Genomic DNA, 23,570 nt, shown 5'->3' on the forward strand with positions numbered 1-23,570 from the left:
AAGAACATAGTAAGTGCTAGTTACTGGGTCAGACACTACGTCCATCTTGCCCAGGAACCTGGGTGACAGAGGCCAAGAGTGGAGGCTGAAAGGGAGAATGAACAGGGCCTGACCAGGGTTTTTTCCACCGTTTCTCTCTCCCTTGCAGCTTCCAGCACTGCAGGTCTAGGACGCTCTGGTGCAGAGGTTGTGCCCCTCACTCCCGTGCTCAATAGCGACCGGCGCCCCTTTCCTCCAAGGATGTGCCCAACCCCTCGGTCAGTCTGGCTAAGTGGTCGGCTTCCACCATATCTGGCGGCACGAGCTTTACCCTTTACTACGTGGCGTGAAAGAGAACGTCCTTGTGTTGGTTTTAAACTGGTCACCTGCTAGTTTCATTTTGTGACCCCTAGTGCCTGTACTGAGACAGTAAGTAATAAATCCCTAATTCACTTTCTCTTTGCCAGTTACCCTTCTCATGCTCCCCCTCAAGTGTCTTGTCTCAACCGAGCAGGCCTGGGCACTTTAGTCTATCCCTGCAGGGAAGCCCCTCTCTACTTCTTCTAGCTCCTTTTTGAGGAGTGGGGACCAGAGCTGGCTGCTAAATTCAAGGCATGGACAGTATTCAAGAACAGTAGGGTAGGGAAGGCCTTGGGAGATCATCCTAGTCCAGGCCCTCGTTCAAGACAGGATCATCTGTGATCCAACCCTCCCTGCCAGGTGTGATTTGCCTTTGCAAACATCCTAGGATGGAGCGTGCACCACCTCTCCGGGCCGCCCGCTAACGTGTTGCAAGAGCACGCTGTCATCTCCCACCGAACTGTCCCGGTGTTGCAATGCAAGACAGTTGCTCTTAGTCCCGTCCCCTGCAGCCATGAAGGAAGTCGGTTGCTACACCCTTTGCAAACAGTCTTCACGTATTTAAAGATGCAGCCAAAGCCTCCCTCCGCCTTTCCTCCAGAGTCAGCGACCCGAGCTCTTTCAGCCTGTCCCAAGTCTCTAGGGAGTCACCTGGGCTGGGGTCCCCCAGGAGGGTCCTACCTTAGTTGTGGGGCCCCTTTTCTGCAGCGTGGGGGCTTCCTGCTCAGCGCACCGCGCTCCTGGGGACCCCAGGGATGGCTCAGCGCATCCCGCTCTCGCCTAGGAGAGGTGCCAGGCCCTGCACGCCCCCACCCCGCACCACCCCTGCGCCTGGGCGGCCCCAGCCCAGCCCACCTTGGGGTCCTTCTCGTAGTAGTACTGCTGCGTGCGGATCCAGCGCCCCACCAGGTGGTCGCGCACCGTGTGCGCCAGGGCGAAGTAGTAGTCGCGCGGCGTGGCCACGTTGCGGTCCTTGACCAGCGTGAAGTGCAGGTGCCGGTTGAAGCCCTTCTTCAGCTCCGCCACGTTCTCCACGCCCACGATGCCGCGGATGCTGATCTGCTTGCGCTTCTCCTGGTCGCTCAGCGGCCGCGCCATGGCTGCGGGGGCTGGCGAGCGGAGCCGGGTCAGCGGGGCGCTCCCCGCTCGCCCCCACAATCACCCCACTCCCCTCCCCCACTCCCGCCCCGCGCGGCACCTCAGAGCAGAGCGGAACGCAGCGCAACTCCCTCTGCCCCGCGCTGCCGCCGCCCGACCTAGCTGCCCCGCCGGCCCCGCCCCGGGGCGGGGCTCCCCGCCGGCCCCGCCTGTAGGGGTTTGCCCCCCCGCCGCCGCCGCCCTGAGGCGCGGGAGGAAGGGGCGGGGCTTCCGGCGCACTCGTCTGCTTGGAGCCGCCGGCTCCTCAGCGCAAGCGCAGAGTCCGAGTGCCCCGCCCCGCCCCTTCCTGCGGGGGGCGTCCAAGCCGGCCCGCCGCCCGGCTCCCGGCGTGTTTTCTGCCTCAGCATTAAGCGACAGAAACGTCTCTAGGTCCTGCTGGGTGAGAAACGTGGAGCGAGGATTTGCTCCAGCTCATCAGGCCCGGCCGGCTAGAGTTACACTACAATTGTAATCCTGTATTTCATAGCGACCCCCCCTTGTCTGGGCCTGAGAGAAGCATCACCGGGAGCGTTAAGACGGTGTTTGAAGCCACTAGGTATTGGGAAATGACTGAAGCACGCGAATGCGTGGGAGTGGGTGAGCTAGTGGCGGGGAAGGGGGAGGGGCACGCCTGCAAGTCCCGGGGTGATGGATGTGCGGTCCCGCGGACCCTGCGGCCGATCAAAACCCTCTGGGCGAGACTGAGCAAGGTGACTGACTCCTGGCTGGTTGATGCACTGGCTTGATCAGCGAGTTAATTAATAATGGGCTCTGGCCCCGTCTTGTGCGTCTCCACCCTGACCGCCCCTTCAGCACTGCTGCTCAGGGAGCCAAGCCCAGCTTTGTGAAGTCAACCCAAATCCTACGAGTGAGGAAATGAGTGCGCCGTATAGCCAGCCCCAGCGCCGGCAGAGTGGGGAGCAGGCAACTGCTTTCCAGCGGTGCCTCAAGAGCCCAGGTTTCACCCCTGACGCGTGTGTCTAAGTGCCTGGAGAGAGCAAGTGCCCGGTGCTGCAGTGCTCGCAGCTGTATAAGCGATGAGATGCACATCAGCACTGAGAAAATGGGGGTGGTGCGCTTTTGAACCAAAACACATCAGAGGGGCCTTCGTTCCAGCACGTGTCTACGTTTTCTTGACGCCCATTTTGCCACATCTGCAACTGCACGTGGTGCGGCGCGGTTCGCATCGGCTCGCGTGCGGAGCAGACACGATTAATCAGCAGATCTCCAGCGCGCTGTGGGACAGAAGAGTAGGTGTATAAATGCCCTGAGACAGATGCTTTAACAGCAGCCCTGAAATTGGTCTACAGCAGCAGTTCTCAACTTTTTTTGTACCAGAGCCCATTTGTAAACATCGATGGCCAGTGCCAACCCAGTACCTCCCAGTATGCGGGGCAGAGGGTGGGTGTGTGGGGCACGGCAGGCCCAAACAGCCCTGTGCAGGCTGGAGCTCTGCCAGCCTGCGAGGGAAAAGCCGCCATTTCCCACGTGTTTTGTTTTTTTTAAAGAACTTTTAAAAAAAATCCATTTTTGAAGTTTGTCGATCCATTTGTCAAGTTTACTCATGGCCATTTCCTATATTCTTGCAACCCACTTTGGGGTGGCAACTCGCAGGTTGAGAAACACTGGTTTAAAGGACATTTGAGTGTCCAGGGGGTGTGAGTCTTGGTCCATCCAAAATTTATAGCCAGCTGTCTTGGGGGGGGGGGGCAGCAGTATTTCTAGCCAGGCAGTGCTGAGGATGTCACCTGTCTTCACGGCCCATTAGAATCTGCCTAATTCCTTCTAAACTCTTCACTCCACAGGTGTTAACCACCCTCTCTCTCCTTTTTAAATGGCCTTAATGTTTCACTAATTGAGCTGTGCTTTCAGCTGCCTGTTAGCTGCTCCTGGTAATGTAGCTCCTATTTCACAGCCGTGAAGCATGTGTTTTTAACTCTAGCTGCAAGCATTAAATCAGGTGTGGAAATCACGTTCAGTGAAGCATTGGATGCACTGGCAAGATGCTCAGGAAAGCTGGGTTTTGTTTTATGAATCCGAAAGAGACATCCCTTGAATTCTAATGACTACAAGACTAATGCAGCAACATCTTTTGGTTATTTTTGCCTCGTCTGTGTTTTCTAATACATAATCTATAATGTTGCGAATTACTGCATATTCCAGTAAAGTGATATTTGGCTTTGCTTTGATCTTAACCTGAATAATACAGCCATAGGCCCCTAGCATATTAGTAAAGCTTCTAGTTTCTTTTCACCTGGAAAAAAAATGGTGTTGTGTTGTGTTATATGTGATGATGCACCACAGTATCTGCACGCCCTTGTTTTCAAAATCCTAGATTCTCCCATGTCTCAATCTGAGGGCAAATAGCATGTATAGCCAGATCCAGGCAGTGAGCTGTCTACCTGCAGGTGGGAGTGCCCCCTGCAATGATATCCATTGGAAACCGTGCTAAATGTGCAGGACAAGATTCTCCCCTGAATCAGGAGCACATGCCACAAGCATGATACCGCATTGCTAGGGCAAGTCCTGGGCAATTTGACTTGGGCATTTGTTTTTACAAAGCACAGCATGCATTTTTGTTAACCATCTGGCATTTATCTTGGGGGGGGGCGGGGTAATCCCTCAAGGTGCGGCTGTGATGCCCTCTTGCATGGTATCTCAGCACTGTAGCTAGCCAGACCAGCCAGCAGGGGCCATTTAAGGAGTGATGCAAAAGCAGACCGGGCCTGATTTGGAAAGGAACAAATGTGATGAACCTTTCTAATTTAACAGCAAATAACTGAAAGGATTATGGTCTGAATAGAAGCTTAGGTGCCATTTGTTCATTAGGAGTTGCTAACTCCAGGCAAAAGAAAGGCTCACTGGTTATAAATGGCATTTAGGTGTCAAGGGCAGTGCATCCTGGAGTTTGGTGCAAACAGTTTAAGCCCATAGAAATTAACTCTGGATTAAAGTCCAATCAGTGGCAATGCTGACTTTGAGAAGGGATGCGAGTGTGGCTGGCTTTTACAGTTGATGAATAGGAGCATTGAAATGAATGATATGCATGCCTGAACTGGTTTGAAACCACAAATGATTTTAAGAGAGAAGTTGGCTGAGCTGGATCTTATCATGCTGGCATGTCCCTGCATCTGCCTTAACAAGGTTTCTTGGTCAGGCTTGGACTCTTCTTGTTTGATTGCCTCCAAAGCTGCCCCCTTATTCCATTAGCAAGTCTATATGTAGTTTTCCTCTGGCCCCTTAAGGCAGTGATGCTGTTCCAGCAAGAAGGGACAGATTGACCTCAGTTGCTCTGTGCCACTCACTCTCCCAGGGTACTGCTTTAGGGGAAGAAAAAAAATCAGGCAGTCAGCCTCTGCTGAGAGACTATCAACCGAAGGCTTGCATGCTCAGATCAATGATGAAGACTCCCATTATATCAGGGGAGGAAAAGCTAAAAACAAGGGGTACTGATACCAGTGCAGGACTGAGTACTCTCAAGTCCTTTGCCAGATCCAGTGCATTTGTGATAAGAGTCATGATTAGAGGCAACGGAATGGGAATGATAAAAGCACAAGGGACTTGGAGAGGACTTGGAGCCGGTCCCTGGAGGGACATCCTGAATTTGCATGCTTGCTTGAAATTCATTTGACACAAAGCAGAAAGCCTGAGGGCTTATGTGTTGCAAGCAGCCACAAGCTCTTGGATCCTTTATACTCACTCCTCAAAAATGGTATTCTTTTCACAACTTCCACAGTACCCTTGTGTATTGGTAAAGCACACAGCTGCCGTGATTAAGCCTCTGGTCTATTCACATTTTCAAGTAAAAATTATATAAAAACCCCAGTCAGTTTTTAAGGACACTTTATTGCTCTTGGCAATAAGGAGAAGAACTCACCAACTGCAAGGTAGGGAGAGGGAGAAGCCAGGACTAGATTCAACATAGGCCCCTTAGGTTGGCAGCAAGTTGAAGGGGTAGAAAGCCCTTGTAAGTAAAACAATTGCTTTAAGAGGGCAACCCCACTCCCACCCCACAAAGAGGGAGTCACAAAAGAAAGAACTCAGGGGTGCTTCTGCAGGCGAGAAACCCTTATTGTACTGCAAAATGTTGCAAAGGTAATCTTGGAAAACATAAAATACAGGACAGGGAAGGCTGGAAATGGGAATTCCTATTTCAAAGCCAAGCGTGGATTGTTTTGGGCTTTGATCCAGATCAGAATGGAAAGCTGAAATATTGAAGGTCTTAATGAAGAAAGTAGTATAGCCATGATGGTCCAGAAATTATGTGAGAGAAAAGGATTTCTTAGGGTGATATCTTTTATTGGACCAACTATGTAGGCCACCTAAATAAAAAGTATCACCCTAAGCAATCCTTGCTTCTCACATGGATGAGGACAGGTATTTTGTGCCCGGCAGCTTGTCCAGCAATTCTCCCGACAACACAGGTGGTCCAAATACAAGATACCACAAAAGAGCCCTGGCTTCTCATACATTTGCTGGACCATCCCAGTTACAAAAGCACTCCAACCCTACTACTTACTAATAATAAAAGACTTTCATCCAAAGTGTTGTGACCGGGTCTAAATAGGAGGGCAAGCCTACTATTCTCTGCTGACCTGACCAGGGCGTAACTACATTTGAAATATGTATAAACTCTCCTCCAGTTTCTATGCCTGCACTACACCTGGACAGTAGCCAATGCCAGCCTGCCTCTTTATATGAGCATTTTAACAAAACCAGAAAGACCAGCCTTCACATTGTTTTCACTGGTATCTTTATCTTACAGCTGCCCTGTTTTGGTAGCGCACAGTTCAATGATCTTCGATACCCTCCAGGGCTCCCTTCGTGGGTGGGTGGGCTATGACTACTGCAGAAGCAGCAATAAAGGTCTCTGCACCTTGCAGGGGTGCTTAAATCCTGACCCCAAACCTTCAGCACGGATGGAGCAGGTTCCTGCCTTGGATCTCTGCCAGGCTGTTTGAACAGTAATGGTGTTTGCTAAGGTGGTGGCGAGGGAGGTTGGGAACACAGTGGGGAGCACAGGGCCCTAATTGCGGGCCATATTACCTAAGTTAGGAATTCCCAACAGACTAATTGAAGTCATTAAAGTTTGCATGTATGCATGAATCAAGGACAAGAATTTACACGAATGGCATAAAATCGGACCCTTTCCTGGTTGGAATTGGATAGACACGGGGATGGTCCGTTTCCAATCCTGTTCATCCCATGTGCTGGATTTGAGAGGGGCTTCATGGGTGCTAGGGTGGGGCCATGGCTTGGAGGCTGGAGAATTGCCCCTGGGTGCTGGGGGAGGTATGCAGCAGCATTCCCCTAGCTCAGTTGTTTGGTATGGTTTTGCCCAAGCATTTGTAGCCACGCCCAGGACAGGCATGTAACTAATATCCTTGGCCAGGTAACTCAATTAGGTGAACTACTACTAACCTCTGGTAAGAAAGGAGAGTTTCCAGCACAGAGATGCTGACACCTGATGCCCCCCTCTGCACAATTGTCTGCACATTAACAGATAACTTAAACCAATAACCACATTGTAGCTGTTTAACTTGTGGCTGCTTACATTTCCTTGCATGGGGTTGTTACTCTGATGTTAGCACGGCACATTTATGGATGGCTATAGTGCAAAATAATTAAAATTGGTGCCTGTGGGGTAAAAGCCTGTGAACGATAGTGTTTAGTTTGGCAGTACAATGAATTCGATGGCATGGGCTGATTTCTATCTGTTGTCTGACTGCCAGCAAAAAAAGGGGATGCTGTTTGCTATAACTCAGAAATCTCGGCGAGGTGCTCTTTCACAAAGATGAACGTCGTCTTAAGATATGAATATCATTTATATGACCTCATTTTCAATCGCATGTTGTCTGGAACTGGGTAAGTCTTGTAATGAGCTCAAAGGCCTTACATTTTAAACCTCCTTTTTATGATCTGGACATTTTTATAAACTGCAAAGCAGACACTATAAATATTAGCATCATTTTGTACACAACAAACCCTTCTTGCACTACTGAGAGATGTCTGTTCACCATGGGTTTAATAACAGCTCTATGGCCAGCTGGGTGCTCCCAGCACGTGCCCTTCTTTGCATTGGCACAAGCAGGACTATTTCCTGTTGAACCTGAAGCTTTTTGTTTTGCTACTATTGAAATGAGAATGGTCATTTTTTCTCCTTCGGTGGCGCACACCATTGCCTCGCTCTCCTCCTCGCCCCTCTGATCAGGTCCCATCTGACACTGTCTCACTTCTCTGGGGCAGGGATCATCATGCTTCACCCGTACCGTGCCCTGCACCAACGGGCCCTGATTGTGGGGCCTAGCCTGTGCTACAATAAATCATAATCACTTGGTCGCTCCCACAGGGTGGTGCCGCTTGAGAGCAATATCTAGCAATTGCTCTGATGTAATTTGCCGGTCATTAGCTGCCATACGGCGCCTCAGGTTATTAACTGGTGGATGTGGAGCCTTCCCGCGGACTCCCCTGCTGTCGTTTAGAAAGCACCGCTTCAAAAAAGGCAGTGACCGAGAATCAGAATGACACCGGTATCGCCCCACTGGCAACTCCCTATAAAGTCTTCTTTAACAACTTGCTCCCGCGCTTGCTGCTCCCCGCAGAAGAAATCCTGGGGGGAGATCAGTGGGGATTCTTCGAGACTAGACTGACGGGAGCCCAAATCTTCTCACTAAGACAAATAGTTGAGAAAAAAACGGGAATATCAAAGTGTCCGCGTGGTTCACAGACTTCCAGAAAGCCTATGACAGCATTGACGGAGAAAGTCTGCGGGCCGTATTACAGAAGTTAGGAATTCCCAACAGACTAACTGAAGTCACTAAAATTTGCATTGTAGGCATGAATCGAGGACCAGAATTAATACGGATGGAGTCAAATCGGACCCTTTCCTAGCTGGAATTGGAAAGACACGGGGATGGTCTGTTTCCAATCCTATGCAACCTGGCATTGGAAATAGTAATCAGGGACATAAGAAACATGGGAAGGGGAGTTTAACTGGATAGTGAGCATAAAGTCCTCGCATATGCTGATGATAGAGCTCCCATAAGTGAAAATATGTATGCTTTAACAGCTCTGCATAACCTGCTAACAAATGAAGCAAGGAAAAATCAGACTCCAAGTGAATATAGGTAAAACACAGTTTCTGCTGGTAAATAGGACAGCTGTAAATCAGGGACCTCATGTCACAGATTTGAAGCAAGTGATCCACTTCAAGTCGTTAGGCTTTATCATAGCACAGGAAGATAATATCAAGGAAGAAACTAAAGGAAAGCTAGAAGCGGGAAATAGAGCCAGCTTTACATTACACGAGCTCCAAGCTCATCCCAAGGAAAACGAATCTTTGAGTCTATAAAACCATAATCAGGCCACGTATGAGCTGTGGCAGCAATCCACATGCAGCGCTAGTAAATGGTTTGAAAGGAAGATTTTGATAGGGGCTGTGTGATCCCATCTCACAAGAACAGTGCATGAGTAATATGTACTGTACAGGGATCCAACCCTGACATGGAGATCGGAGCACAAGCACTACGGTGGCTGGATCCTGTTGAAATAATGGAAGTGACCCAGCAGCATCAAAGAAACTGCTTTTTGGGCTGCCGGAGGGGAGAAGGCCACCTGGGTGACCTAGATGGTAGATGATGTAGTGTCGAACCTACAGAAGTTCAATGTGGGCGACTGAAGGATGGAGGCACGCAACAGACAGGAATGTGCGAAAATACAGGAGGCAGCCAAACGCCCGATTCCTGTAGTACTGCATTACTGAGTTTCTTTCTATGGAGAACCAGGACATCGTGGGTGAGGCAGGGCTGGTTGTACCTTTCTGCCAAGCCAGGCTCAGAACCGCAGGAGCTTTAACGGCACCAATGAGGAGAGCAGCTTCTGGGCAAAAAGACAAAGCAGCTACTCAACGGAGGACATAGTCCCCAGTGTCCTCAGGTCCCATCTTCATCTCTTGCTCTTCCTAGACTGGGAGGACTTTGGAGGCTTGGGCCAGGCCCTGATCCATGTTCAGGTGCCCCTGGGAGCTGTCTGAAGTTTTGTCCCTGCAATAGTACAGAATCACCAGGGCATCCCCGGTTCCTTTCCAACCTACCTCCAACACCCCCCAGTCTGCCTTGCAATGCCCCTCCGTAGGGCGGGGGAAGGCAGAATCCCCCCTCGCACCAGCAGTTATCCCCAGACAGGAAAGCACCCTGGGTGCAGGACCGTACCCTGTCCTTGCAGTCTCTACAGGGGCAAAACTTCCCCAGGCCGCTTTCTGCCCAAGTGCAGCACGCAGCCTCATGCTCTACAAAGCCATGGGATGCCAGGGCTGATTTATGCCACATTTTGTTCTAGTAATCCTGGTGCCAAACTGGGAGCAGAGGCCAGATTCTCAGAGGTGCTGAGTGCCCCAACTCCAGGGGGAAACAATAGGGGCTGGCCCTAAATACAAGATCAGGACAGCTTGGGAAAACTAGCCCGCTGTCTGTGTCGCTGGCATGAAGCCTGGAAGTGGGAAGTGCCTCCTCCTTCCCTTTGGCTCTGCCTGCACTCTGAACAAGCCACAATGTGCCCAGGATCATGCTAAGTGTTGTCCAATCGATTTTTCCCCCCTTTTTCTTTCTTTAGCATCTGTCTTTAAATAGTGATGCATAAGTGCATCCCTTCCATTAAACAGATGGCTTGCTGACTAGCATCATCACAGGTTAATGGAAAGCCTGATTTTGAGGGTGATTGATGGTGTAAGTCAAAATCTTTTGCCCTTATCCTTTCTTTGGTCCATTCTAGTTAGGTGACAAGGTCTTTCCTTGTCTGTGCTGCTCACGGGCTCAGCTCCCCTCATTTTACACCAGGCCAATGCCTTTTGAGCTGCTTCTGTAACCGCAGCAGCTGGGAAGACAGAAGCAAACCAGGCTTGGATGGATGGCACCTTTATCCTAGTTTAATCAGCCCATATAGTGGTTTAAGCACGGAGCAGACGTGGGATGTTGACCCTTCACCCAGCGTAACTTAGGATGACCCCTGGAAAAAGCAGATAAAAACCACTGAGGTGCAAGTGACACTGGGGTAGGTGTGGTTTGACTGCTTCCATCTCCAGGTAGCCATTTGTGCAGACTGTCCCAGTAATGTCATTGATTATTTGAGCACCACTCAGAGCTGTTTGGCTGGCTGAAATGGTCTGGATCAGTGCAACTGCAACATCTGGGAAAGAATTACACGGATGAACATGTGATGCCTCATGTAAAACCGAGGCTGGCTTGACAGCAGAGATACCAAATACAGTGAAACTTGGAACAGTGTGTTAAACACGAGCAGGAGTTACTAGGAAAGCCAAGCTGCCTTGTGGATAACTGAAGATGTGTTGTACCTGCTCCCACCATGTAATGGTTTGATGCTGCAACAGAGCCTGCTGCAAGCTGCTGCCCCAAGACACTTAACTGATACACAGGCAGCCAGCTGCTTTGCCCACTGCCTTTGCCTCCCAGCAGCAGCTCCTTCAGGCTCCTAATCCAAGTGCTTTGCTACTGAGCATCCCAAAGCCCAAGCCCTCACCTTTGCCTTCTCCCTGAGCGAGTCCTGCTTGTAGCCCTGAAACCTAAGGAAGCTGCACCTATTTCAGAGAGCAGGTCCCCAGGGTCTGCTCCAGCCCCAGGTTTGCTGCAGGTTGTGCTGGGCTGTGCTTCCAGGTAAGCGGTCTCCTCTTGCTGGCTGAGCTCTGGCTGGGGCTGTATGGCTCCCCTTCATAACAGAATGCTGTCCCGTCCTGTCCTGTTTCAGGACCGTGGCACATTAAGCCAAGCTGTTTCTGCTCTCTCCTAGATCAGACGCTGTCCTGGAGCCCCGCTCCTGGTGTTAGCACTGCTCCCAGAAGAGCCCTTGGTGGAAACAGCCCTTCCCCTTCCCTACCTGCCCTGCCCAGCTCACCTCCCACCTCTCAAGGGCCCAAGGCCGTTCTGGTCCCCGACTGTGGCTTCTGCTTCCTCCCCCGGGTACGTCCCTGAAAACGAGCAAGAATTGTGGATGGCCGTCTCCATTTCCAATGTCAAATCAGCTACAGCTCTTCAGTGCTCTCTGTTGTTTTATTGTTTAAGGCCTCAGAATAGCATTTATTGATTTGTGCCTTGCATTGGACAACCAGGATGGCAGCACTAAAGAAGTCTGCTTTCTATGCACACCCTTTCCTTGCATTGCCTTCATGAGCAACATGAGCAGTCAGGCACAGGGACAGACTTGACTTCTTCCTTGCAGGCTATCTTGCCGTCTGCTCTTAGCAGATGCTGCAAGTCCCCTGGGGTTCAGCAAGGTTATTGCTGGCTGATTTGGGGAACCCCTTCTCTTATTCTTTGCTCTTCGGGATTCACTACCCCTTTGTCTGCCGGGTCCCTGTGTTGATCAGGAATGAAGGACACAAGCATGCCCATGTCTGGATCAGACACACGGTCCATTGAGGCCTGGTTTCCATCTGACGACAGGCACCTCATTCTTTAGAAAAAGGTGTGAAATGGCATGAATTAGAGAATTTCGGACTATCCTGTGCACAGAGGAGTTTTATCCTAGCTCCTGTCAGTTAGGGATCAGTTTACACCTGGAAGTAGGAAGGTTTACATCCCTTATATTTTACTCTATTAATACTGTAGGAAATGGTCATGTCCATGCATAATTCTTTTTTTTTTTAACCCTATTAAGCTGTTACACCAAGGGTGGGCAATTATTTCAAGTGGAGGGCTGCTGAGTTTTGGCAAGCCATTGAGGACTGCATGACAGGCAGGGGTAGATAAATATTAATTTTCTAATTTTTTTAGGGGACCCGTGGGCCAGATAGAATGGCTTGGTAGGTTGCATCCAGCCCATGGGGCCGCATTTTGCCCACCCCTGTGTTACACCTACATAAAAGGTACTCAGCTGACTAATCGACATTAAAAGCTATGGGAGTTAGTTACCAAAGTGCCTTGGCAAACCTGGGCCTTGCACTTAGACATCCCTGGTGGCAGTGAGTCCCACAGATCATTTAAACATTGTACAGAAAAACCTTCCATCTTATTTAAGTGTCTTACCTCTCAGGGTTATGTAAGATATGTCTGTCCCTTCTCCCAGGTGGCTACAATTAATTTAGTATCAGGCCATGTGTGTGACCAGTTCACATCCTTCTAAAACAAATGCATTACACATCACACTGTCTACTCTGAATTTTGCTTCCCTTCGTGATGCCCACTCCCCTTTTGGGGGGTCATTCTGCATTACCTTCTTCAGTCTTCTTTTCTTGTTTAATCGAGACCAGAGAGTCCCAAACTTTTTCTTATTGCGTATCCACTTCCAAATGTACCAGTTGCCTGGGTACCCCTACCAGCATATATTTTATATTTCCTCCCCTTAAATATCAGTTATTATTATAATGAAAATTAAATCCACCATTACACAGTTTCTCCCCAGAGATGTCTTGTGTACCCCCAGGGGTACATGTACCACAGTTTGGGAACCCCGATCTAGATAATCTACAGCATTTGCTACTTTACTGATCTTTCTGGCCACACCAGAACATGTTGCATTGCTTTTCAAATAATCTGAGTTGTCCGCATTAAAGATGTCACGGTGCTGTCTTTTTCCTGTTTTCAAGCCCAGATGACATGCAAATGCCATGCAGTATAAGAAGAGAAAGGTAGCTCCTAGCTGTGTTAGCCTGAAGTCAGTCAGAGGGCAGGATAGAGATGGGAACCAGTGAAGAAATTGTATACTTCAGTATTATCCTGTGTGACATTTTACTTAGCACCTGCAGAGTGCTGTACATATCCGAAGTGTAGTATATCATAAACGAATTAACTCAATCTTAATTCATCTCAGTTAGCATGAAACTTTACCTTTTTGGAAGGCCACCATGAAAAATCGCCCATCCAAAAAATGTAAAAACCCTGTTGAGACCAGCAGGTGGGGTTATCCTGCCATTTCAGCTGTGAGGATGCCACCATAAGAAGGGCCTATTTTTCTTAATGAAGAAGAAACGTGGAAGAACCCATGTTGTGACTGCGATTTAAGTTAATTTAGAAGTACAGATTTAATTCCCTTCTTTCTCCCTCTGGATTTGTTTCGTACATAATCAAGCAGTAAATCCCTGTTGGAAAAAAAAGGCTTCATCAGAGGAAAATGAATTATTTAGGAAATGCAATTACTGTTTCCCATGCATTTACATAAATCATGGTTTTTCCCTCAAAAACCTCACGAGGTACATCTGGTGCGCCTTCTATAGTAGAACAATCTTTCTGTGATACTAATCTGAAATGGTGGTACTAACATCCATTCCTGGGCGCAGGTGTGGGAGTGTGTGTGTGTGTATGTGTGTATCTAAAGGGTCCCCTTAACCATTTTGTGTACAACAGTGATGCCTCGTGATGGGCTGTATCAATCCCTTGTAGGGTTAAAGGCAGTGTTGAAGTGATGTAAACCTCGCCTGCCGCACCTTGAGCAGGGTTGGTGTCAGAGTGAGGGAGGAATGCACGAGGAAAAACAGGGAACCTGATCCTCAAACTCAAACCCATTGGTGTAGTCTGAGACTCACCCTTAGAAGAGCCTTTGAGTTATCTCCAGGAACAGAACCTAACTAACAGTGCAAGCTCTGAGCTGCCAAAGGGGGTGGGTACCTTGCTCCCTGACTAGAAATGGGGAGGCAGTTACTGTTTAGCGTGCCAGGCAGGGATGGCAATGCTTAGGGGAACAGCAGATGGGCCACCCTGCACAAAAGAAGGTGATTTTTAGGGATACCCAAAACACTTGTGGTATCCAGTCTGTATTGAGCCCAACATAACTACAGTGCTGGGCACTGTCTGAGATGGAGGGCAGGTGCCCACGACTGTGCATGAATTTGGGTTCCCCACCATTTTCCCAGTTCCAGGGACATGCGCGCATTCCTGTATATCAACAGCTCATGCTAGCTGCTCTCCAAAAATGACACATGGGTGATGGCTGTGATGTCCTGTAGTCCCCCAGCTGCTGCCCTGAGTCCTGATGCATCTCTCATCACCCTGGGACCTTAAAACAACATGGCTTGGGCTGAGCCTCCCACCGGTCATGCTTTGCTGCCCTCTGGGACTTCTCTTGTCACTTGCTGCTGACTGAGGTTGGAAGTAAATGGATCAGAGACGAGTCTTTCTGGCAAGCCCTCCTTGAATCAGAGAGTTTGGTTGCTAAATGATGGCTTTTGCCATAAATCAACTCTCCTGAATATTAGTGGCTGAGACAGGCACCGGCAGCGGAGCTGGCTTTCTTGGCATCTAAACAGACATGAAATAGAAGGGGATGATTCTTTTTTTTCTTTGAGGAAGGTGAAAGGAGTGGTTCTGGTACCAAAGGCTTCTGCTTTCCCCATTAGAGGTCACTGCTACCCCTGGATGATCCAGAGGGTCAGGCCAAAAAAGGCTCGGTGATCAGCAGGGCTGGGACTGTCTGTTTTTCCTGCCTTTCATGGGCTGACCACTATGATCTGGGAAGCACCCTTTCCAAAAATGCATCAAACGGCAAGTGTGTGCATCTAGAGGCCCCGGAGGCAGTAGAAGCGCTGAATACACTATGTAACCCTGTGTTGTTCTGGTCCAGATTGAACCCGATGCTGAGGAGTGCTCCTAGAGTCGGTCTGCAGACTAGAGCTGGGCAATGGCACAGAAAGCAAAGTTACCTATGCCACCTCCAGCCCTTCTTATGCTAGAAGAGTCCCCAAATACTGGGCACACACAGGGGAGTTTGGGATGGGAAACTAAAAGCCGCACTGGAGATGCCCACGTAGCCTGCTCGTCAGCAAGTTTCATGTCACCCTGATACACAGAGGATGTGAGCCCCCCTCGGATGTCTTCTAGTGACCCTGGTGCCAAAGCTCAAGCAGCAGAGACTCATGCGGCTGGCTCTGGGAGCACAGTCTGAGCTGCAAGTCAAGGCTGTAGTTGAGACCCTTGCACCTCCAGCTGGATGTGTAAAGGCAAGAGCCAAGGTAGCTTGCAGGGTTGGGTGTAGGGCTGCCTCAATGGTGCACACAGGTGCAGCAGGGGAAGGAGTTTTGCTGGAGCTGCCTGGAGTTTCTCCCATGGCCACTGTGGCTGCTGCTGGGTGGTTGTGTGGGGCAGGACCCCCAGGACTGTGGTGTGGTGGGGATGCTCACCTCCCCCCATCCGAGAGACCATGCCCAGCAGCCAGGGTCCAGCTCAGCAACTCGGAGACACTCTTGGTCTCTTGTGACCCTAACTCCCCTCCACAGTCAACACTAATCCCAGGCTGAAAGCCATGTGCCTTTGCACACACAAGCACAACCTGTTGCTCACTATGCAGGCAGACAGGAGGCACTGCTCACCCCGGCGAGCAGCAGCCAGGTGTTTCCAAGTCACCAACTTGGTTTCTTCTCTGCCCTAGAGCCCTGGCCCTAGCTCTCCCCTAAGCCAGTGGTCTCCAAACTTTTTTGATCATGCAACCCTATCAGTAAAAAATGTTTTGAGCACGCACCCCCAATATATGTATATTTATTTATTTATAAATGAGATACATGTACTACTGTACTAATATATTATGTACATTATAAAACATACAAAAAATAGAAATTAAAAAAGGATGAGGGAAAGATGAAATAAACTATTTTTAAAATATATGTTTTTTATTTTATTTATTAACGGTACAAAAAACCTTTTTGCTTTCACTAAAAACAATATTATTTAGTTTTTACCTTGTAATGTGGCTGACGAAGAGCTCGTACTAGGAGTAGGGGAAGTGTCAACTCTGCCGTTTTCTTGCTGTTTGCTTGTGCTCGTATTATTGGTATTATCTTCAATCTGCGGTTTCTTTGTAGGAATCTTTTTAAGCCACTTGTCCATTTTGTGAGGCTTAGTTTAGTTAAAACTAGATAATATAATCTGTAAATCAACTTAACCGGGCGCACGTAAACTGCAATACATCGCAATACGCTGAAAGCGAACGAACTCTTCTTCCCTCAGGATACCTCATGTACCGTATGTGACCCGTGACCGTCCGCCATACGGACCGAGTGAGGGCGCCAGTATCAATCCATATATTAAATATTAGTAAAGCTTAATTTCTTTCTTATTTTTTTAGATAAAAAAAAAAATACAAGTTCTAATATTTTCTTTGCGCACCCCAATGGATCGTCTTGCTCACCCCCTGGGGTGCATGTACCCCACTTTGGAGACCACTGCCCTAAGCTGTCCCCTGGTGTCTCACTGCCCTGGGGCTTCTCCTCTGCCCAGGCATGCAGACACTGCACTTTCCTGCCCTGCCCTTGGGACGGGCAACTGCTGAGTCCTGAGCAGGGCAGCAGTGGTAGCCAGGAGAGAGAATGAGAAGCTGGGAGGGACATTAATGGACTGGAGGGTGTGCAGAAGGCAGCTGGGATTCTGGCTCTGGGTAATGTTGTTACTAACCCAGACTGCAGAAGGGGAGAGTGTGTCCAAAGCCACCAGTGCTAACCTGGGTGACCGGGAAACTGAGGCAGCAGCAGGGTCTGACACTGAATGAGGCTAGAGCCACACCTGGTGCAGTCCTCATTAAGCAATGAGCCCAGACCATAATATAAACCTTTCCCTTTCCCCCCATCCAGGAGCAGCAGCGAAAGGCTGTGGATGGACAAAACAATCGCACTCCTGTAGTGAGCAAGTGAGAGTGGTGTGCGAGACCTCCTGCTCTGGGGCGCTCCAGCTGATCCAGCACTCTGCAACTGTCCACTCCTACCCCAAAGTAAGTCAACTTAAACCAATATTGCATTTACCCCTGCATGAAACAGAACATAAATCATTGCGGGTTGGCCTCCAGTTCCCACGAGATAGAGCAGATGGATGAAACAGGTACAGCAGAGTCCACAGCACTGCGCCGCGTCTCTCTGGCTCCTGTTAGACTGGGATAAGGGTTTCCTCTGCACACATCCAGTGTCACCGCCGGCCGGCCACGTCCCCACGAACACAGAGCAGTGGTACAAAGTGGGCTGGTGTCCGAGTGGCAGGGGCAGCTCCATCGCTTACAAAAAACAGACAGAATGAGAAGCAACAGTCTCACGTTGCAGCAAGGGGAGTTGAGCTTAGATATTAGGAAGAATTTTGTCACTGGGAGGGTGGTGAAGCACTGGACCAGGTTACCCAGAGAGGTGGTGGAAGCTGCATCCTTGGGGGTTTTCAAAACCTGGCTAGACGAAGCCTTGGCTGGGATGATCTAGTTGAGGCTGGTCCTGCTTTGAGCAGGGGTTGGACTAGATGTGACCTCCTGAGGTCCCTTCCAACCCTCATTTTCTATCAAGCAAGTCCCAGCTCCGTGCCCTGTGGCTGCTTCCTAATCCAATTTCCCATTAGATCCACAAAACCTCAGCATGGCAGAGCACTGTGGTTATGGCGAGCTTCCCCATGTGTTTGCTCACAGGATGTCACTACTCACCTCGGTCCATCCCAGCCCTTTCCTACCCTTCACTTCCAGACAAAACCCTTGCTGCTCAATGCACATGGCCAGTAGGGTGCTACGACACATTCAAATGAAAGCTCAAGAGAAACCATCTTGAAATGTTACACATTTTTCAAGCACTAACTTTGTCACTGGTTGGCTCTTTTCATAACTGGGCAGACATTTTTATGGTGTGATAATTACTTTGCACATCTGGCTGGCTTAAATTTATTGCATGATGAACCACTTAATTGCATAATATACATAATGTACGACAGGGGCCTCAAGAAGTAACCTGATCCTGGAGCTGCCAGTTAACCCCAGGGTGGGCAAAGCCAGGATTTGATAGTGCCCAGGCAGAAATACCTCCCAGGGCTTGTGCTGTAGCCCCATGCTGACCGCTGGCGCCACAGGGATAGCCCCTTTGTGCTCCAATAAAACCTGCTGTGAGAGCAATGAATCCACTTGTATTCTCCAGCAGATGCAGAGAGCCTGGCAGAGAGCAAGCCACCGGGACATCTAGCCAGGCTCATGTCATGAAATGCAGGCGTTTCTATTGTCCACTGCCAGTGGGGCACAAAGGGCTGCAACTGGCACTAGAAACCTGGGCACAGAGCAGGGAGCTGGTAGTGGGGAAGACATTGTCCCAACTATCCTTTTTCTCTGTGGGGAGTTTAGTTCAAAGTAGGGAAAAAAAGATGTCCTGTGCTGCAAAGAGCACCACTGCTTTTGCTGCAGCGGGGTGGTAAAAGCCTCTCAAACCCCATGGTTTATCGCTGCAGGGAATCCAGATCCCAAGCTGGATCTTGCTGTTTCCTGACAAATCGCTCCTACTGAAGATGGCTCCACTTCCCCGAGAGCTGCTGCTTCTGATTGTTCCTTGAAATGCTATCAGACTGCTTCTCCGGCCCAGCTCAGCCTTCGCAGGGCCTGTCTCTGTGAGTCAAATGCAATGCCTTCCAGCTGGGGCATGACCTGAAGAGGAGTGGAGTCAGGTAAGGGCAGGTGCTTCTGGATTCGAGCTGTTTTTTCCTTCTGCTCAATGGGAATTGGCAAATCTCTGATGCAGAAGGCAGAGTCAGTGCATTGGCAACCCCCACCCTGGTTCAAATGTCTCCCATGGTGCACAGCGAGCAAGCCAGGCACAATCAATCCAAGTAGGACATGCCTGGGGCTAAGAATGAAGGCAGGATGCACATTTTTCTTTCAACAGAGGAACAAACACACAGATGCTCTTGTTGCCCTGTGGGGTCAGGCCAACGCTCAGGATCTCAATATCGCGCTGTTAGACAGGAGGGCGTGGTGTACAATTGCACATACACACACACACAACTCAATTAGGCGCGCACACACACACCAGGTGTATACACCCCCACCAGGTGCACACGCACACACTACCAACTCAAGCACATACACATCCAAAATTACCAGCCTAGGCACATGCACACCTATCACCAATTCAAGCACCTACACCCTACACATCAAAAGTTAGACAAAAATCAATTGTCAATAGGCAAGAAGGCACAGCAGCCCCCCTGGCTCTCCAGAGACGTAGCGGACCTACTGTGGCTAAAAAGGAAAGCCTACAAAGGATGGAGGACGGGATTCACCTCCAAGGAGGATTACTCCGCGCTGGTCCGGTCCTGCAGGGACCAAACCAGGAAAGCCAAGGCTGCAACTGAACTCCAACTAGCTTCAAGCATCAAGGACAACAAAAAGTCCTTTTTCAGGTATGTGGGGAGCCGGAGGAAAAGCAAGGGCAATGTTGGACCCCTGCTAAACCAGATGGGGCAACTGACAACTGACGCCCAGGAAAAAGCCAACCTATTAAATAGGTACTTTGCGTCAGTCTTTCATCAGTCACACGGGATGCCCCTGCCTGCTATGGGACAGGGAAATCTGGGTGATGGGGATCCCCTACCCTCCATCAATGCTGACCTCGTGAAGGAACACCTTGAGAAGCTGGATACCTTCAAGTCAGCCGGCCCTGACAACCTGCACCCCAGGGTACTCAAGGAGCTGGCGAGCGTCATAGCCTAGCCCCTGGCACGGGTCTTTGAAAACTCCTGGTGCTCTGGTGTAGTGCCTGAAGACTGGAAGAAGGCCAATGTGGTGCCGATCTTCAAGAAAGGGAGGAGAGTGGATCCGGCTAACTACAGGCCCATTAGCCTGACTTCTATCCTGGGGAAGATCTTAGAAAAGTTTATTAAGGAGGCCATCCTTGAGGGACTGGCCCAGGCTAACATCCTAAGGGACAGCCAGCATGGGTTTGTTGCGGGTAGGTCTTGTTTGACCAATCTCATTTCCTTCTATGACCAGGTGACCTATCACCTGGATGAGGGAGAAGATATTGATGTCATATATCTTGACTTCAAAAAAGCTTTTGATCTGGTATCCCATGATCACCTCTTGGCCAGACTGCCCAGTTGTGGCCTTGGCTCCACCACGATCTGCTGGCTGGGAAATTGGCTTCGTGGTCGGACCCAGAGGGTTGTGATTGATGGCAGTCACTCATCGTGGTGCCCTGTGACCAGTGGGGTCCCTCAAGGCTCTGTCCTGGGACCCATCCTGTTCAACATCTTCATTAACGATGTGGACATTGGAGTCAGGAGTGGACTGGCCAAGTTCGCCGATGACACCAAACTTTGGGGCAAAGCATCCACGCCAGAGGACAGGCGGGCGATCCAGGCTGACCTGGACAAGCTCAGCAAACGGGCAGACGAGAACCTCATGGTGTTTAACACCGAAAAATGCAAGGTTCTCCACCTTGGGAGGAAAAACCTGCAGCATCCTTACAGGCTCGGCAGTGCTACGTTGGATAGCACTACAGAAGAAAGAGACTTGGGGGTCATCATTGACCACAAGATGAACATGAGCCTGCAATGTGATGCTGCGGCTAGTAAAGCGACCAAAACGCTGGCTTGCATCCATAGATGCTTCTCAAGCAAATCCCGGGACGTCATTCTCCCCTTCTACTCGGCCTTGGTGAGGCCGCAGCTGGAGTACTGCGTCCAGTTTTGGGCTCCACAATTCAGAAAGGATGTGGAGAAGCTTGAGAGAGTCCAGAGGAGAGCCACGCGCATGATCAGAGGTCAGGAAAACAGATCTTACGATGACAGGCTGAGAGCCACGGGACTCTTTAGCCTGGAAAAGTGCAGGCTCAGGGGTGATCTGATGGCCACCTATAAGTTTATCAGGGGTGACCACCAGGATCTGGGGGAACATCTGTTCACCAGAGCGCCCCAAGGGATGACGAGGTCGAACGGTCACAAACTCCTGCAAGACCGTTTCAGGCTGGACATAAGGAAGAATTTCTTTACTGTCCGAGCCCCCAAGGTCTGGAACAGTCTGCCAGCGGAGGTGGTTCAAGCACCTACATTGAACACCTTCAAGAGTAAATTGGATGCTTATGTTGCTGGGATCCTATGACCCCAGCTGACTTCCTGCCCTTTGGGCAGGGGGCTGGACTCGATCTCCCGAGGTCCCTTCCAGCCCTGATGTCTATGAAATCTATGAAATCTATGAAATACCCGCACACCCAATACACCACTAATTTGTATATCATACACATGATGACATATATACATATATGTATATTCACTGATTCACACACACACCACCCACCTACATGTATACACACGTGAGTTCCTAACCTGGATGGTACGGTATGAATGTGTGAGTGTTTGGGGTACCTATGTTTGGGGTGCTTGGTAACTAAAGAGCAAGTGGCAGAGATCAGGGAAAAGGCAGTGGAGATAAGGCAATAGCAGCGGCAGAGACTGGGGAAAAGGCAGTGGGGATAAGGCAATAGCAGTGACGGAGATCAGGGGAAAAGGCAGTGGAGACAAGGCAATAGAAGCAGCAGAGATCAGGGGAAAAGGCAGTGGAGATAAGGCAAGAGCAGTGGCAGAGATCAAGGGAAAAGCCAGTGGGGATGAGACAATAGCAAAGAACCAGGGGCTTGCAGGCAGACAGGAGCTCAGGACGGCTGGAGCCAGAGGAGCAGGACAGGTGTTGGAGGTGGCCGTGAGCCAGGAGCAGGAGGGGGAGCAAAGAGACAGGAGTGAGAGGGGCGAGGAGCAGAGATTGGAGCAGGGCCGAGCTGTAGTAAAGCAAAACCCAACTCAGGGATCCAAACAACAGTTTTATTAAATGAACACTGTACCGTACAGCTTGGTTCCCACACACACTCACACGATGGTAGCAGGAGAAAGGCTCAGTGGAGGGTTGGAGAGAAAGTCAGAAATGGTTGCGGAAGGGGAGGGAATGCATTTTAAAAATAAAAAACCAAAAACAACAACTGGGGGTTTTAGCACCTGGGCAGCCCTGGCACAGCCCGTCAGGGAGCTGGTCCGTATATACGGATGCACCGGGCTGATTTTGTTAGCACGCTTTACCTCTGAAACAGGGGTCCTTTGACCCGCTGGAACGGGGTGCGGTTGCTTCCCCGACAGTCTCGTGGCGGCCTGCCTCCCCCATGTCACGTGGCATAGCTAGGCACGGCACCGACAAGAATCGAATCATTCCCTTTTGATAAACACTGCACCAGCAGATGGGACAAATTCCTGACACTGATGCTGTATGAGGAGGATGAAGCAAGGGAACCGGGGGAATGATGGGATGATTGCCCCCTGCCCTGTGTAGGGACCATTTTGACTACTGGCACCTTCTTTGCCCAGCTCCCTATTCAGATCCTGCAGAGGAAACCAGGGCAAACTGTTCAACAGGCTTATTTAATTTTTTTTTGTGGAAATTTTTTCACGTGCCAGGTCAAATTAGCCGGAGCGGTTCCAAATCCTTTGAATCATTCAAAAGCCTACTACCGGCAAGTATCCTCTACCCCAGACTTTTCAGCCTGGGGCTTGAGATACAAACAGTTCGAACTGTTTTCCCAAGGGTGATGGCTTGAGAACAGGTGCCCAGTCCGGAGTGGGAGTGCTTCCCCCGCTCCTCTGTGGGCATGCTGGCAAGGTGCCTGCACCTGGCAACCCGCTGGCAGGTCCATGCTGGTATTGCCTGCTCCTCCGGCTGCCGTTTTTACCCTTTGAAGACTCCTGCTCAGGCTGATTCCCAGTGAGCAGGTGTTTTCCTCCCCGCAGTCAGTGCTGTCAGTCCCCGGAGGGGCTGGCGCTGGCGTTGGCGCTGGCACTGGCTGGCACGTGAGGGACTTGAGCGCTCCCTGGGCCTGGGTATCGGCTGCCTGGAACAGTTCCCTTTTCTTCGCACATGATTCAGAGCCTCCTTAGCTGGAGGATGGATAATAAAAGCAGGGATGACTTCAATCACCCACTCTCTAGTTCACTCGAAATTGGATTTCACCGCCAGCTGACTCAGCCGTCATCCTCTGTAGTCATCGATGCCCCGCTCAGCATGCCAGAGATGTTTTGGGGCTGGCTGTTCTAAAGCCACGTTGTCTCTTATCTACCGCTTTCCCATTATACAACTAAGTAACTGGACTGTCTTGCCAAATGTCAGAACATGACACCAGTTTTCTGGGATTTTTAGGCCAACGAAGAGCTATTAGAAGTGGCTTCAGGGGGTGGATTTGGGGCAGAGGTGTGCAGTGGTGCAGTTGTACCCCGACTTTGAAACCACCTGCCTGGCAGCAGCGGTGGCATTTCTATTTCTAGTCAATCGGGGTGAATGAGCGTCTCTTACCGTCAAGGCTCATTACTGTTGACCCGATCCCTTCTACCTCCTCG

The 23,570-nt window shown here is 50.1% G+C and overlaps 1 protein-coding gene and 1 long non-coding RNA gene across 4 annotated transcripts in view; one reads left to right on the plus strand and one right to left on the minus strand.

The window, feature by feature from the left end:
• PYGL (glycogen phosphorylase L) overlaps positions 1-1,690 on the minus strand; it is a 34,458-nt gene extending 32,768 nt beyond the window's left edge. The window contains exons 1-2 of the mRNA XM_090034350.1: positions 1,538-1,690; positions 1,195-1,448 (exon numbers count right to left, since the gene is read on the minus strand). Coding sequence (XP_089890476.1) covers positions 1,195-1,437 — 243 coding nt within the window. The 5' untranslated portion in view covers positions 1,438-1,448; positions 1,538-1,690. The remainder of the gene's footprint in view (positions 1-1,194; positions 1,449-1,537) is intronic.
• Positions 1,691-1,761: 71 nt separating this feature from the next.
• The window catches only part of LOC149872373 (uncharacterized), a 76,304-nt gene continuing 54,495 nt past the window's right edge, over positions 1,762-23,570 (plus strand). For all 3 annotated transcript variants that reach the window (XR_016440394.1, XR_016440396.1, XR_016440395.1), the window contains exons 1-3: positions 1,762-2,032; positions 17,042-17,178; positions 18,651-18,863. This is a non-coding gene — a long non-coding RNA (uncharacterized LOC149872373). The remainder of the gene's footprint in view (positions 2,033-17,041; positions 17,179-18,650; positions 18,864-23,570) is intronic.

The sequence above is a fragment of the Crocodylus siamensis genome, chromosome 2 (genome assembly GCF_052110815.1).
Source record: "Crocodylus siamensis isolate JL-2025a chromosome 2, ASM5211081v1, whole genome shotgun sequence".
Taxonomy (NCBI): Eukaryota; Metazoa; Chordata; order Crocodylia; family Crocodylidae; genus Crocodylus; species Crocodylus siamensis.